This window comes from Eptesicus fuscus, chromosome 21, assembly GCF_027574615.1.
Source record: "Eptesicus fuscus isolate TK198812 chromosome 21, DD_ASM_mEF_20220401, whole genome shotgun sequence".
Classification (NCBI taxonomy): domain Eukaryota; kingdom Metazoa; phylum Chordata; class Mammalia; order Chiroptera; family Vespertilionidae; genus Eptesicus; species Eptesicus fuscus.
Genome location: NC_072493.1, coordinates 29,643,277 through 29,654,950, shown reverse-complemented (window position 1 = coordinate 29,654,950; position 11,674 = coordinate 29,643,277). Strand labels below are relative to the sequence as shown.

Here is an 11,674-nt window from a genome sequence, read left to right as displayed (position 1 = left end):
CCCATCTCCTGGGCAGCCTGGACCTTTGAGTCATTTCTGTGAGGGACTGGGCCCTGCCTTCCACTCCCTTCCCCAACCCAGGCTCAGGGGGAGGAGCCCCTCCATCTTGTCTGTTCTGGGAGAGAATGGGGAGGAGATAATCCCACCACAGGGGCTCTGTGGATAAACTGCGGCATTCATGATAAGATTCAACACACGCTCACACACCCATGTGTTCCCTGCAGGGCACCTTCACTTAACAAAAAGGCAAAAATCTGAGGGTTTTGAAAGTATTAACTGCAGAAGCGTGTGGATGTGAGAAAGCCTGAGGGAGCGGAGCATTTGCTGGGTGGCCTTAGGTGTCTCCTGATGGCAGAAAGGGAACGGTTTCGTTTCAGTTCCAGTCCTGAGTGACACTGCGGTTCATTCCACAAAGCTCTTCCAGTAGGAGTTGCTCCCCCGCGGGTGAAGCAGAGATGAATGGCCAGGTCCCGGTCTGAGGGGAGAGGTAAAGAAGCTGGAGTTACTGGGGTGCAGGAAGAGGAGGGGGCAGTCCAGTACCTTTGGGGGGAGGGGGAGGGCTTTGTTGTAGAGGTTCCTAGAAGGGGTCAGACTCCAGGGGCAGAAAAAAGGAGGGGGTTGGCGAGCCTGTCCCCTCCCCGAAGGCAGCTATGAATCCAAAAGGCCAAGGCTGGTAGACATCTGGGAAAGGCCCAGGGTCTGCTGGGCTGACACGGGCAGTGTGGGCTCATTATCCAGATAATTGAGGGGGCATTTTCAATGCCAGGAAACATCCTTGTTTTATGGCCCCATCTGGCCAGCCAGATGTGCAGCCTGAGCTGTGGAGGGGTGTCAGAGGTCAGGCGGTCCAGCCCCCAACCCTCCGGCCCGGCCTAGTCCAGCCCAGCCCAGCCCGGCCCGGCCCGGCCCCGCCCCGGTCCCTCGGGTTTGCACCTGGCCGCACCTTGGCCGTCCGCGGTGACATGTTTCGGGGCGTTGACATGTTTCCGGGCGTTGACGTTTCCGATCGGGGCCGCGGGGATGGGGAGCGTGGGGTGCGGGGACCACGGCTGGTCCCGGCTCAGGTCCCGCCCGTGGGCCTCGCGGCTCCGCACCAGCCTGGGCACCGGCGGGGGCGCGGCTGGGCGTGACGTCACGCGCCCCGCCCCCGCGGCCCCAGCCCCCTCCCATCCCGGGCGGGGCGGGCGGGCGGGACCGCCCGGGGCTGGCAGGCCGCAGCCCCCTCCCCAGGGGCCGCCCCTCCCGTCGGGCCGCGCCTCGGCCCCTCGCGTCCCCGCCCGGCCCGACTCCGCCTGCGAGAGGCCGAAGCCGCGGCCGCCGCCGTTGCCGCCATTGACGTCAGAGGGGCGGGCACATGACCCCGCGGGGACCAATCGCGCGGGCGCCGAGCGGCTTCTGCAATCTCTCAACAGAGCCGGCCCCCGCGGCCCCCGCCGCACACTCGCCCGCGGACGGCCGCCCAGACACACGTACTGTACACACGAGCGGGCGGCGGGGCCGAGACACGCCCGCCGCGCGGCCCCCGCTCGCCGCCGCCGCCGCCGCCGGCCCCCGGCGCTGCCGCTCCCCGCCCGCCCGCCCGCCGCCCCGCCGGTCCGGCCGCGCGAGCATGCACCCGACGAGCTAGGAGGAAGCCGAGCTCCGCAGGAAGGACCGCGCCGCCGCGCCAGCCGCCTCCCGCCGGCCCCTCCCCTGCGGGCGCCCCCAGCCCCACACCCCCCCACCTTCCTGAGCGGTGGGGGGGTGCGGGCCGCCGACCGGGGGCCCCGCCGCCCCGCAGCCGGGACAGCCCCTTTCCCCGCCCCCGGCCCCCTCCCCGGCCCGGCCGGCCATGGATCTGACCAGCAGCTCGGGCGGCGGCGGCGACCCCCGGCAGATCGAGGAGACCAAGCCGCTGCTGGGGGGCGACGTGCCGGCCCCCGAGGGCACGAAGATGGGCGCTGTGCCCTGCCGCCGGGCCCTTCTCCTGTGCAACGGGATGAGGTACAAACTGCTGCAGGAGGGCGACATCCAGGTCTGTGTCATCCGGCACCCGCGGACCTTTCTCAGCAAGATCCTCACCTCGAAATTCCTGAGGCGCTGGGAGCCGCACCACCTAACGCTGGCCGACAACAGCCTGGCGTCCGCCACGGTGAGTCGCTCCGCGTGGCCGCGCGCCTGCACCCCCGCGCCTCCCCTCGGGACCGCAGGGCGCCCCCTCCCACGGCTGCACCTGGAGCCCGGGGCCTGCCGCGCACCAGGGGGCGTCGGGGGCGGGGAGAACCCGGCCCCCCCGCTCCTGGCCTGGGCTCGGCGCTGGGTTGTGGAATCCGAAGCTCTGCCCGGCCGGCGGTTCGGGGAGACCCTTAGAATTCTGGGGTGGATCTGGCCCACCCCAGGCAGAGCATTTGGGGGCCTCCGGCCCAGCGCTTGGGTTTCTTACGGGTGGGACCGTGGGCTAGACCGGCTGGGCCCTGATGGTGGTGAGGGTTCCCTTTCTGAAAGCCTGCGGTGGACGGACGGGAAAACAAAACAACCAAAAAAAATAAAACACCTCCCCCCCAACCCCCAAACCCCCAACAACCTCAAAACCCCCAAACCCAAAGAATTTCCAGAAACCAATTCCTATCTTTGCTGTACCCATCTTTTTTTTTTTTTTTTTTTTTTCCTGCCCGGGCTGGCAGGCAAAACGGGGTGCTTCCCTTTCTGAAAAATCTCTTTGGCACATTGGGAGGCTGGAAGTGGAGGGGGAGGGGGCAGGGGTCCGGGACTGTCTCCTCCCCACCCAGGGCTGAGGGTCAAGTTCCAGTGTGGAAGCTGACTTGTGGGGCTCTGGGCTTGCATTGTCTGTGAAGTGTGTGTTAGACGTGTATTTCCACACTGGGGGTTTTATTTTGTTACTGTTCTTGTTTTTAAATATGTGGTTGAGACTGGGTCAGCTGGGTGAGAGGGAGAAGTCATTGATCTGTTTCTGAAATCAAATCTGCAAGGTGGAGAAAGAGCCGCGGTGGGGTCGCAGGGCGGGGGTGGCGGGCAGGAGCCTGAACAGGATGCTTTGTGTTTTGAAACAAGGACAGTTTAAAGCACCAGATCTGCTTGGGCCTGAGCCTTGCTGAGAGGGTTCCTTCCTCTGTGGAGAGGTGACAGGTCTTCCCCAGAATGCACACTCCCCCCTCCCCCCCCCACTGTGAGCCTGTTTACTAAGGGGGGGGGGGGCAGAATCCACCGCCTGCCCACACCTGTGCCAAGAAAACCCAGCCAGGAAACGGGGTGTCGCTTACATGGCATGTCACAAACGTGTAGCGTGTGTAGACATTTCCCCGGCATCCATGTTCCCTTGGCAGTGTGTCACAGCCTGTGACACATGCTCCGAGGAATGGGGAGGGGGAAAAGTTAGCAGAGAAACCTTACTCCTCGAAACAACTTCCCCCTCCGGAGAGCCTTGAAGCACACGGAGGACTTTTATTCTGAATTTTGGGTCCTACGTGCTGAGAACACCTATTTTTTCTTTCCTGTGGGCACGTTGGTGCAATGTCTGCAAAGCCTGCTTTCTCAGGGTGGATCACTGGCTGTGGAGAAGCGGCCCGGGCCCAATTTCAGGCTCATGCATGTTTCAGAACCACAGGGCTTAGCGTTTGGCTTCTCATTTGATGGAGGGAAAGCCTCGGAAAATTTGCCCTCACACACCATTTCAGATTGGGGAGGAACTAGTGTCCTCAGTCATTCCTTGCCTGGGACCTACCTGGAGCTCCCAAATCTGGCTTCAGAATTGTCCCCTGGCTCATGGGGGAGGGGGGGGGGGCTTTATTTTTTTTCTGCTACCCCTCACAGTGAAGGGGAGTGTGTGTGTGTGTGTGTGTGTGTGTGTGTGTGTGTGTGTGTGTGGAGAAATGGTTGAGAGGCACAGTGACCCTCTGTGGGAAGGACAGGCTGAGCCAGGAGTGTGTCCTCTGCTGCTGCTGGCCACAGTCTGGGGGAAGCCAGCTTTGGAGGCTCACGGCCCCCGACTTACCTCTGATTGCTCAAGATGTATACGTGAGCGAGAGAGGAAAGGAGGAAAGGCTGTAGCGGGGCGCTGGTTTCTTCAGCAGCCAGAGAGAGGCCCTGCCCCACCTTCACCAGCCAAGGTGGGTGGCACTTTTTTGTAGCTTGGGCCTTTCTGGAGAGGAGCTGTGGTTTTCAGGACTGGGGACTGAGCACTAACCATGGAACAAGATTTGTCTCAGCAGAGCCTTGCTCTGGCGTTGGGAAATGTGGAAGGAGGAAACTCTGAGCAAGTGTCCAATGAACTGGCATAATTCCCCTTCCTCTGCCTGTCATCACCAAGCCCCTCGGTTAGGGCAGGGGTGTCCTTAAATCTGCCCATGGGGGGCTCCAGGGGAGTACATGGCTCTCTGTGCCAGGGCCTGTGAGCATGGAGGGGGGCTGCTGAGGCAGGCCTGGTCGAGCGGCTGCCTCCAGGGCAGAGGTGGGGTTGGCACCGCTACTGGGGACCTTGCCTCATCCTGAGACACCTGGTTGGTGTCCAGGCCCGAGGAAACAAAGCAGCCCCGAGGGGTTTTTCTGAGGCCTGGGCGTTATGTAATCTGTCTGCATTTTATAGTGCGGCCCAAGCACTCTATTGAGAAATATTAGCCCAAATGAAACAAAGGTGAATTTGAGTGCAGTTCACTACACGCCCTGTGTAGCCCTGTGGCTTTGTAGTGTCCCTTGCCCAGTCTCAAGCTGCCGATACATGAAGTATGTTTCAGATCCTTTCTTGAAATGTGTATCATCGGTATATACAGCTCAACTCAGAACCATTTGGTAATTATATGGTTAATTGTGTGGGCTTCACGAACAAGAGTCAGTGATTGATCTGGATCCAAATGAATAAACAAACTAAAGACACTCTTTTGCCCAAATTGTCTTTGGAGTCTGTCTACACTGATCCAATAAATTGGATTGTTGTCAGAGGTAAAGACCAGGATCACAGCTGTCTCGAGCCGCGTGGAAGCATATGGGGCTCCCAGGCCCACCTGGGTGGCAGTTCCTGCTGGCTTCGCCCCTCCGGTGGACCTCTCTGAGTCCCTGCTGGGGAGATGGGCTCAGACTGGGGCCCCAGGGACTGGCAGCCTCACTCCCTGGCCTGGCTATAAACTTTGCCTTGTGTGGGGTCAGGTTGGCGCTTGCCCTGTGCCTGTCTCCTGGGCCAGTTACTGATTAAATCCTCGCAGAGCCAACCGTGTGCCTGACGTGGCCTGTGACAGTGCCGGGCCTGATGCACTTTGTGCTTGAGACTTTGGATCCAGAAAGCTCATAAACAGAGAAGGAAACACAAAGGCGACAGTGACCTGGCTGACGTGTGGGGGTGATTGGGAGGCATCCCCACCTTCCCCGGGGTACACATGACCACACCTTGTGGGGGAAGGGCCCGCTTGCCGGGGCTGTGGCCCGGCCCTGGCGCCTCATTCCCCTTTTGCATCCAGACTTCCCAGTCCCTGGGCTTCCCTGGGGCTTTGTGGTGGCTGTTGGTCGGAGCCGACGGCCAGGCATTCTGCATAAGCAGCCAGGTCCGGAGAGACCAGAATCCATTTTGCTATTCTGTGTCTAGGTTGAATTTGATCACCTGCTAGACATGTTTGTCCACTGGAAGAGGGCTTTGTCTGTGTGCTTTGTTTCCTTCGCACCAAAGAAGTACAAACACGCTGCTTACATTCTGTTTCACCTAATTTTGTGCACACATCACATGGCATCTTGTGGTGGATCCGGTCTGAAAAGTCTTTTATTCATTGACCCAACAGGGATGGGGGGGCACAGGTGACAGCAGTGTTCTTTATTCTCAGGCCTTAATTCATCAGCCACTTGTCTTTAAGTTCTCACCACTCTGCTGCTCTGATTGAAATGTTTCTGGCCTTCTTGTCACGGAGAGGAGCAGTGGTTGACCTGGTATGCGTGGAGGCAAGAAGTCACCTTAATTCTCATTAGGTTCCTTTAGTCCGGTGTTTCCATGGGGAGAGAGCCTTCTTCTGAACTTGCAGTTCCTAAGCATCTAGGTGTCAACTGCGGAGCGGAGAGTTCATCCCAACGGTGTGATTTCCACTCGAGAATTAAAGTTTGTTTTCCCCTGGGGACACGTCTGTGTGTGTGTGTGTGTGTGTGTGTGTGTGTGTGTGTGTACACGCGCGCATGCGCACACGTATGTTGACTTATTTCACTTTGTATCATGCACCGTTTCCCGCCTTTGATTTATGTGATGTTTATTGTGACAGTTAGTAAACACAAGGAATTTTTATTTTCAATGGCATTTGTCACAAGTTTTTTGAATATATCAAATTTGTTTCTGGATAACTTGTCTGATTGGAGATGGTGGAGGGGAGGGGCAGAGACGGAGGAGAAAACAATCTAAATTCTCTGTAAACAACAAGTGTGGCCTGCCTTCCCCAGGCTGTGGTAAATAAGTGCATTTTGAGGAGGGAGTATGTTTTGATGCTGCCATTCACTCGCCTGGTGCAATCTGGGATGCCCTTTCTGGCCACGGGCAGAATTGTGCCAGTCCAGGTGGAAGGGGTTTCACCGTTTGTGGCTGGGCTTTGCTGCCGAGCTGGCGATGGAGGTGAGCGAGGCGGATGTGTGCCTCCGGCTTGGACTCCGTGGCCCACAGGTGGCTTCTCCACAGGGCCCGCTGACTCATGTGGCAGTGAGAGAGGGAGGGCATTTCTGGGGCACCGTGCCCAGCAAGGCTAGGGGGAGCCTGGTGGCCGCATGACCAAAGCTGTCTCGGGGGCAGAAGGGCAGTCTCCCTCCAGGCCAGCCATGTGGGTGGTGCCCCTTGGTGTTTTGGCAGAATGGATCTGGGAGATAGCCGAGTGATGCCTTTGATTAAAGGATTCAGTGAGATTAATGAGGCAGCCTCATGGTTTAGGGAGCCTTCACCATGGGGCAGAGCAAACTCTGGGGGCGGTCCCTTGGCCCTGGGTCTGGATTCTGAGGTTATGACTTCCTGGCTGTGTGACTTTTGGCACATGCTTTCCCTTGCTGGGCCTTGCTTCTTCTTCTGGAGGGTGAGACAGTGCTACCTCATCGGCAGGGTTGCCATAAGGATTGGAAAGAATTCAGTGTAGCACCCAGTAGGATGACCAGCATAGAGTAGGGGTGTGACAAGCGGCCAGTATTCCGATTCATGTTTTCCTAATTGCCCTGAGAGAGCTCGTGTGGAACTGCACCAGTGGAAGGGGTTATTGCTATTTAAAAACGGGCAGTCTCCAGAGAAAAGTCTCTTGAGATGAGCAGTGCATTTGGGAAAGTTAGGGCTATTTAGCAGATCTGGTATGCATGGAGGCAAGAAACTGTTGAAAGTAGTTGAAGAAAAATTCCTCAGGGGCACAGTCCAGTGTCTTTAAAAAACACACCACATAACTCTTTTCTTTTTTTGAAAATTGCAACAGTGATGCACACATCAAATAAATTCAGAGAGTACAACAAGGCATTTAAGGAAAAACGAAGCGTCTCTCTTATTTCATGTCCCCACAGCTCCTAGTTCTCCTAGGCAAGCCCTGTTACCCATTCCTGTGTATCCTTGCTGACCATTTTGGCATTTACACACAGACCCAAGCCATTGTTTCTCATTGGACAATGTATTTTGGAGGTTATTCTAGATCTGTGCATACGCAGCTGCCCTGTTCTTTTTCACTGGTGCATAGTGCTCCGTTGTAGAGGGGCGCTACAATAATGTAGGCAGACCATTTCCTGCTGCTGGGCATTTAGATCAGTTCCAATCTTTTGCTAATTTAAACTTTCCATTTTTATTCAGTTGAGTTGTTTCTGTTTTGATAATTTGAATGTTTTTTGCTTACTTTTTTGGTGGGTGTTAAAATATTTAGTCCCAGAGTTGATTTGCAAAGGCAAGCTGACCCTCCTTCAGAGTGCCTTGTCTGAGATCACTGCTGCCTGGAGTCATGCTTCAGTCTGGCTGAATGTCACCGGTCAGGGAGCCCCCTTGGAGGGTCTGGCTACCTGGCCCTCCAGGAGCTGAATACAAGTGAGCAGGGGGGCTCTGACCAGTCATACTGACCTCTGCCCCAAGGACAAGGGTCTGCATAGCCCAGAACAGCTGTTTCCTGCTCCACCTGAGAGCATCATTTTTGTCTCCAGACTTCCTGCTTCCCCAGGATGGAAGCCAAGCCTGAGTGGCCCTGGGGTAGAGAAAGGGAGGAAGTGAGAATGCCTTTTCCCAGCTCTTGGCTCTGGTGATAGGGCACCTAGTGCATTCAACAGGGCAGTGAGGGAGGCCAGATGCATTGGAAAGGAAACTTTGCTGACATTAGCAGAGTCCTACCAGAGGGTGATGAGGCGTGTGTGCTCGTGTGTGTGCATGTGTGTGCATGTATATGGGGGAGGTGTTGGTGTATATTGAGGCAAAGGGGACAGCAGAGAAAGTATTTCTGGTGTTGACATTGGTCCCTGTGTTTAGTCGTCATTTCTTTGTACCTGTGATGTGCAGAAAGGTTTATACCAGCGTCTGGGGTGTGCAGCAAGAGGACAGAGAACGGTCATATCAGCAAGCTAGGGTCCCACCCCTGCAACTTCCTAGCTGGTGGCTGACCTTGGGCCAGTCTCCTAACCTCTGTCCTTATCTGTGAAGTTCAGATTATGGAACTTCCTTTTGGCATTGACCTCAGGGTTTAGGTGAGGTAAGTAAGGCATGACAGTTCATTCAGTATAAATATCACGGTTCTAGACACTTTGAAGAAAACCAGTCCCTGTTCTCCTGGACCTTGTGTTGGTGGTGTGGGTGACAGATAGTAAGCCACTAAAACAAGTAAATGTGGAATCTGACTGGTGGTGGGTGACAGGGGCTCTGGAGAAAAGAAAGCAGGCAGGCAGGTGGCATGTTCGGGGCTTGGGGACTGGGAGCCTTGTTGCTTTGCATGTGGTAGTCAGGGAAGGGAAGAAGGCAACAATCTGGAGGGAGAGCATTCCAGGCAGAGAGACTGGCAAGTGCAAAGGCCCTGAGGCTGGCTGGTACTTAGAAATCACATACTAAAGTGGCTGGTACTTAATAAATGCTCTACAGTTGTCATTATCCTGCTTTCCAGGAGCTGTGAGCATCTATTAAAAAGTACTCATGAGCACCCGGAATGTGCCAGGTGCTGGGTGTCCCATGGAGCTTTCCTTCTAGTGCTGCTAATGTGTGTGTGTGTGTGTGTGTTTAACCCAGCTCCCTCCCAGTAAATAGTGAAGAATAGCATTGGAGCAGTGCTTTCAGAGACTCTTAAATTACAAAACCCAGCAAAACTTTTAAAAACCAGCTCCTTTTGTCCCTACTGTTGCAAGGGTCCCAGGATCTAGAATACACTGACCATCAAAATTGCCTCCAGGGGAGAGGTAAGGGGAAGTGTGTTGCCCAAACACTCTTACAGATGACTCAGCAGCAGGGCTGGGCCTCACACCCAGGACTCCTGCCTCCCAGCACCTTCTAGTGCCTTCCTTTGTCATTGGCTCTCTTAGTTTCAATGGTTATCAGAAGCATATAAGCAGATTAGGCTGAGTAAACTCACTTTGGAGGGAAGCAGAAGAGCTGGATTCTCCAGTCCCCAGGGGGGTGATGTGAGGACTGAGGCGGGGCTGGCTCAGACGGGGTCATCAGGAGGGGAGATAACACTGGAGCGGGCAGTAGTTTCCTGGATGTCCTGGGCCAGCCCCGAGCTTTTGGAGCATACAGTTTGCAGATGGGAGCACACAGTCTGGGAGAGCCCACTGCTTCTGGTTTTGGCTCACTCTTCAGCCCAGTGAATCTGATCGCCGGCACGTGCTGGTGTGGGACCGAGCGGGACAGTGGCGCTACCTGTGTGGATGGGGCTGGGTAGTCAGGGCAGGCTAATTGCTGTAACAACCAGCCCCCACAGCTGGCTGTCTTCACGCAACATGTTTATGTCTTGCTTGCTCATGTCACTGCCCAGTCTGGGTTTCTGCTCCCTGTAGTGCCTCATTGAGTGGGGGATGAGGAGAGGAAGCAAGCACCAGGCAGAGCCATTTGTGAGTGTGGCTGGTCCCTTGGCCACAGCTCAGTCCTATAGCTCTCCCAGTGTCCTGGAGGCTGGGGCAGGGTGAGCTGTGCCCAGGACAAAGGAGACCATGGCCTGATGACGACTCCCGCCGAGGACAGGGGTGACGCCGCAGTGGTCTGGAGGTCTCCAAGCTACAGGAAAGGGCATTCAAACAACATGGTCTCTTCTGGTTCCTGGGTTTGAGTTTGGTGGCAGGTCAGGAGAGTTTGCCGTCTTCTCTCCGGTGGGGAATAGAATAGGATAAGTGAATCTTTTGCAGGGGATGGAGCACTGCACTCCAGATTACCATGACATTTATTGTCCACCTGCTGCCTGCCAGGCATAGTGCTCCTTTACTTTTCCATACAGTCCTACGAGGTAGGTGTTGTTATCTCCATTTTACACATGCTACAGTGGAGACAAGAAGGATTGGATTGGGAGTATAGTAGGTATAAGTTCAGAGGCAAAGGCAAGTCTGCTCCATGCTCGAATATGTGTGTCCATGGATGTATGTGCGTTTGTTGGATATACAGAAATGATTTCAGCCTCTTGCAGAAACATCTTAATTGAAAATCAGAGGGCTTATCAGTTTAGTGTTTGCCAATGTTTGGCAGACATTCCTTTGTGAATTTGTCAAGTGAGTTCAGGGAACTGGTGTTGGAAAGTGAATGCCAAGTATTTGTAAAGGGTAAGCACCAGGCACTAGGTTGTGAATTGAGTAACAGATACTGTATGTGCAAATGGAGTTCCCCAGGTACTGGGTTTGCAAAGGGGGTGCTCCAAGGTACGCTGTATTTGCGAATGAGTGCTCCCTGATACCGCACTTTTTATTTTTTAAAAGTACATTTATTATTTTATTTATTGATTTTAGAGACAGAGAGAGGAAAGGAGAGAGATAGAGAAACATCAATTTGTTGTTACACTTATTTATGCATTCATTGGTTGATTCTTGTATGTGCTCTGACGGGATCGAACCTGCAAGTTTGGCTTATTGGGACAACACTCTAACCAACTGACCCACCCAGCCAGGGCTCAGGTACTGCACTTATAAAGTGAGTACCCCAGGTCCTGGGCTTGCAACTGGAGTGCGCCCAGACACTGTGCTTACAAACTGAGCGCTCCCAGGTGCTTCACTTGCAAAGTCAGACATAATCTTTGCTCCCCAAAGGCTCACAGTTACATGGGGGTACATATGCCTTGTCTGCTATCTGGAGGGAGGAAAAGGTGCTATTATGGGGGCAGGTGGTTTCAGGAAGGACTTCATAGGAGAGACACACCTGGACAGACAGAGGTAGTTGGAGACGGGAAGAGATGGGGCCAGAGATGGGAATGGCAGAGGGAGAGCAGTGAGCAGAGGAAGGGGGCCAGAGCAACTGGGCATGCTCCAGGTGGTCTGTGACATTCTCCCTGAGCGGTGGGCACCTGGGCACCGTAAGAGAGTGTAGGAGATAAAGATGGAGGTGGAATCGCTTCACAGAGTGGGACCCACAAGTCAGGGTGAGGTTAGTGCTGGGCTCACCAAGACATGTTTGAGTCAGGAGGACCCTGGTCATGATGCGAAGGGACGGGGAGCAGCCGGCACCTGGGAGCCTGGGATGCCCCTGAATGGAAACTTCGGCAGTGCAGGGATCTGAGTTTCCAGGGCCAGCTGTTAGTCACAATAGTGA

General features: G+C 55.2%; 2 protein-coding genes across 2 annotated transcripts in view; one reads left to right on the top strand and one right to left on the bottom strand.

The window, feature by feature from the left end:
• Positions 1–255: 255 nt before the first annotated feature.
• Positions 256–1,833, bottom strand: LOC114230900 (translation initiation factor IF-2-like). Its single transcript, XM_054711109.1, has 3 exons — positions 1,715–1,833; positions 934–1,623; positions 256–475 (listed from the first exon to the last, which is right to left on the bottom strand). The coding sequence occupies exons 1-3, from the start codon at positions 1,831–1,833 to the stop codon at positions 403–405; spliced, it is 882 nt and encodes a 293-aa protein (XP_054567084.1). The 3' UTR covers positions 256–402.
• Positions 1,557–11,674, top strand: part of CMIP (c-Maf inducing protein) — a 230,371-nt gene continuing 220,253 nt past the window's right edge. The window contains exon 1 of the mRNA XM_008139702.3: positions 1,557–2,131. Within this exon, the coding sequence (XP_008137924.1) occupies positions 1,832–2,131 (300 nt within the window). The 5' untranslated portion in view covers positions 1,557–1,831. The remainder of the gene's footprint in view (positions 2,132–11,674) is intronic.